Source organism: Hippocampus comes, unplaced genomic scaffold, assembly GCF_001891065.2.
Source record: "Hippocampus comes isolate QL1 unplaced genomic scaffold, H_comes_QL1_v1.1 scaffold36, whole genome shotgun sequence".
In the NCBI taxonomy this organism is placed as follows: domain Eukaryota; kingdom Metazoa; phylum Chordata; class Actinopteri; order Syngnathiformes; family Syngnathidae; genus Hippocampus; species Hippocampus comes.
Window position 1 is genome coordinate 2,646,600 of NW_017805695.1, and position 3,434 is coordinate 2,650,033.

General features: G+C 40.4%; 1 protein-coding gene across 2 annotated transcripts in view; it reads left to right on the forward strand.

Moving 5' to 3' along the window:
- Positions 1-3,434, forward strand: part of LOC109523179 (asparaginase and isoaspartyl peptidase 1) — a 15,795-nt gene that overhangs the window by 9,756 nt on the left and 2,605 nt on the right. For both annotated transcript variants that reach the window (XM_019882161.1, XM_019882162.1), the window contains 3 exons: positions 474-628; positions 2,435-2,556; positions 2,760-2,870. In XM_019882161.1, coding sequence (XP_019737720.1) covers positions 474-628; positions 2,435-2,556; positions 2,760-2,870 — 388 coding nt within the window. The remainder of the gene's footprint in view (positions 1-473; positions 629-2,434; positions 2,557-2,759; positions 2,871-3,434) is intronic.

The following is a 3,434-nucleotide window of genomic DNA, read 5'->3' on the forward strand; positions in this document are numbered from 1 at the left end:
GGCTCTTGAAGAGCACTTGCCTTGATGCTTGTAAAATTCCATAAATAAACTACGTTGCATTAAAACTGCAGGATTTAAAGTTTTGGAAAATGTAGTGGCTTATCATCGGGAAAATACAGTACACAATTTCAGAGAATTTTTTAATTTTTTTTTTAGGATGATTTGGGTGGCATACTGTTATACAAGCATGTTAGACACGGGATTTTATGGTATCTATTTTATATCCTTAATACTTACTTGATTTTTGGCAACTTCCTGCCTTACTTTCCTTACTACTGAGCTCAATTTAATAGGCATATTGTGGACCAGAATTTCTCTCATGAATGTTATCATGAATGAATTGTCGCTTCATGTGGACTCATCTCATTTAAGGCTCATGAAAATTACAACCAAATGACATGTACCATAAATGGATTTTAATTATGTTAAAAATTCGATTTGTAGTCTCTTATAAACTTTCATCTTTATTCAAGACCACTCACACCTGTCTGACAGCACATGGTGCTAATCAGTTTGCCCGAGCCATGGGTGTCCCTGAGGTGCCGCAAGAATCCCTCATCACAGAATACTCCCGAATGCGTTGGGAAAAAAACCTGGCACCTGATGCCAACCCTGTGGAGTGCCAAATGTAAGTTATGTCATATAATAACAGTTTTAATCCCTTTAGATTCCAAAAGGAAAAGACGAACATGGTATATTTTCCACTCAACAGGGTTACATGTTTAATATCTGCTGACTATGTTGATTTGTGACATTTGTTTTTATATCTTGCAGAACTTATAAACAGTATTTTTTTACATACAAATACAAAGTTCTACCGAAATGAGATTCAGCAGAAAATACCTCATTCAAATGCGGACTTGATAATTAATCCATCCATCCATTATCGGAAGCGCTTCATCCTCACGAGGGTCAATGAAATCATATATTATCACGCAGTAAAATGTAGAAAGATATACGGTACTTGAGCAATAGCCCTATGCTTGTGTTGAGATCGGTCCCGAGTCTATAGCAGGAGCAGTCAATTGCTGTCGACTGGTAGACCGCAACGGGTGTAGGGAATGGGGGGTGGGGGGGAGTCATATTAATATTGGTATATATTTTGTTTTAGTGTACACACTTGTTTGTGCAGCCTTTCAGTCACATGTTCACAAAATCTGTTCTTAAAAAAAAAAAAAAAAAAAAAAAAGAAAGAAATGGAACTTTCATAAAAATGCACAGCTGAGGTGGCCACCTGGGATTTGGTTGACTGGTCAGCCCGTTTTTATCCATCTCAGGGGGTGGCCATTTTGGCATTTGACAGCAAGTGGCAAAATGGCCGCCCCCTGAGATGTATGAAAACAGGTGGCTTTTGCTGCTTAAATCCATATTCCACAAACACATTAATAATCAGAATGTCATCTTTAGACTAGTGAACATATTATTGTTGAGAAAAATAATTAACTTGACTTTCCCTTTAAGGTAAATATAGCATGTTTTGTTTTGTGTTCTGTTGTATTATGGTTATTTCATGTTAACTGTTCTGTAAAGTGCTTTATTACAGCTGCATCTGTTGTGAAAGTGCTCTACAAATAAAGATGTATTGTGTCGACTGGTTAGGACGTCGGCCTCACGGTGCAGAGGTGCAAGTTTCAATTCTGGCTCCGGCCTTCATATATGGAGTTGGCATGTTCTCCCCGTGCCTGCGTGAGTTTTGTACGGGTGTCGAACCCTGCACCTCTGCACTGTGAGGCCGACGTGCTAACCAGTCGACCAGTATAAACATGTCAATTACGAATAACGTGTATATGAAGAAGAAATTATTTTATAAGACATGAAACAAACACTGTAGTATTCCTACTTCATCTCTGAAAACATTCAGTCAGCAAATGTTACCACCTATAGGCAACTGCAAGTGGTGCCGACGTCTGGGAGACTCCCTTGAAAAAGTGAGAGACAGTTTCAGTCTTCACAGACAGCGAGATTTCTTTCCGTTTATCAGACATGTTTTCAGACGATGTGCTCAGGGCCGTGCCGTGCCTCAGTGAGTTACGGGAGGAAGTGGTGCAACAATTTATGTACTAGGTCAATCAGTAGCGTTGCTCAGCAATGGTAGGGAATCCCACGTTGTACATTTTGTTCATAAGCAAGGTCGTGGCAGTTAGCTTCCCGCGGTTCGTTGTAACGAAGGCCTTTTCACTATTTTGTGGGAAAAATCTGGTCTTTATATTGACGTTTACATTGTCAAGGTGTTTGTTGGAAGCAAAATCACCTCATGGAAAATGAAATACGTGAAATCAGGACTTTGAAATGTGAACATTATAGGGGTGAAAACGTAAATGGGGTATGTTGAAACGAAGTTCGACTTCATACACACACACACAGACATATATATATATATATATGTCTGTGTGTGTGCTGCATATGAAGCAGCCTAAGATATTTTGTTGTGTAGGGGAAAGATGGGCACCGTTGGAGCTGTGGCAGTTGACATCGAAGGCAATGTAGCATGTGCTACTTCGACTGGTGGATTACTGAACAAGATGGAAGGACGTGTGGGTGACACACCCTGCATAGGTTGGTCCTCCAATCAGTCATGAAGTTTATGCAAATCAGATGTAACGGGTGTAACAGGTTTCCTTTCACAAGGTCGTATGAAAATGCTGTGCAAAATGGACCACAATATGTGACTTAAATGTTAAATGAGACTTTATCCGTCTAATTGAATAGTATTCAAGAGAGAAGAACTATGAGTTCTGTAATGTTTATATGTGTGCCAGGATGTGGAGGCTTTGCTGACAATCAGGCGGGAGCCGTGTCAACCACAGGCCATGGAGAGGCCATTATGAAGGTTACTCTGGCTAGACTCATCCTGTTTCACATGGAGCAAGGTACTGACACACACGTGCACATGCACACACACACAACCATATCACTGCATTTATTTTAAAAAGTATACTGTATATATTTTGTCGACATGAAGACTGGTCACTCAATACTGGCTTTTGGAAAACTGTCCAAGATTGTCTGAAATGAAAGCTCAACATTAGGGTGGTCCATTTTGGAAAAGTTTGTCGGATTCATCGGGCCGGGTCGGAAATCTTGTCGATACTATGACACAAGGATGTGTGCAAAATTTTATTCCGATCGGATAATTTTATCCCATCCCGCAGAGCGACCAAAGTTTCCCCTATGGAAAGAATGTTACGGGGCTGAATGGTAGTACGGTTTCTCCCGTACAGTAAGGATTTTGTTTTGCTCAGTTCGCACTTGCAATAATTCAAAGACGGAAGACAGGAACGCATTGCAAAAAAGGCAACCGTGGTTATCCTTCAACACTGGTGAGATTGTTGGTCCATGTTAACTGGTCCATCTGTATATCTGTCCATCTGTCTATAATGTCCATCAACACTAGTGACACTGTTAGACCGCAAAAAAAACGAAATCCGCCGTGC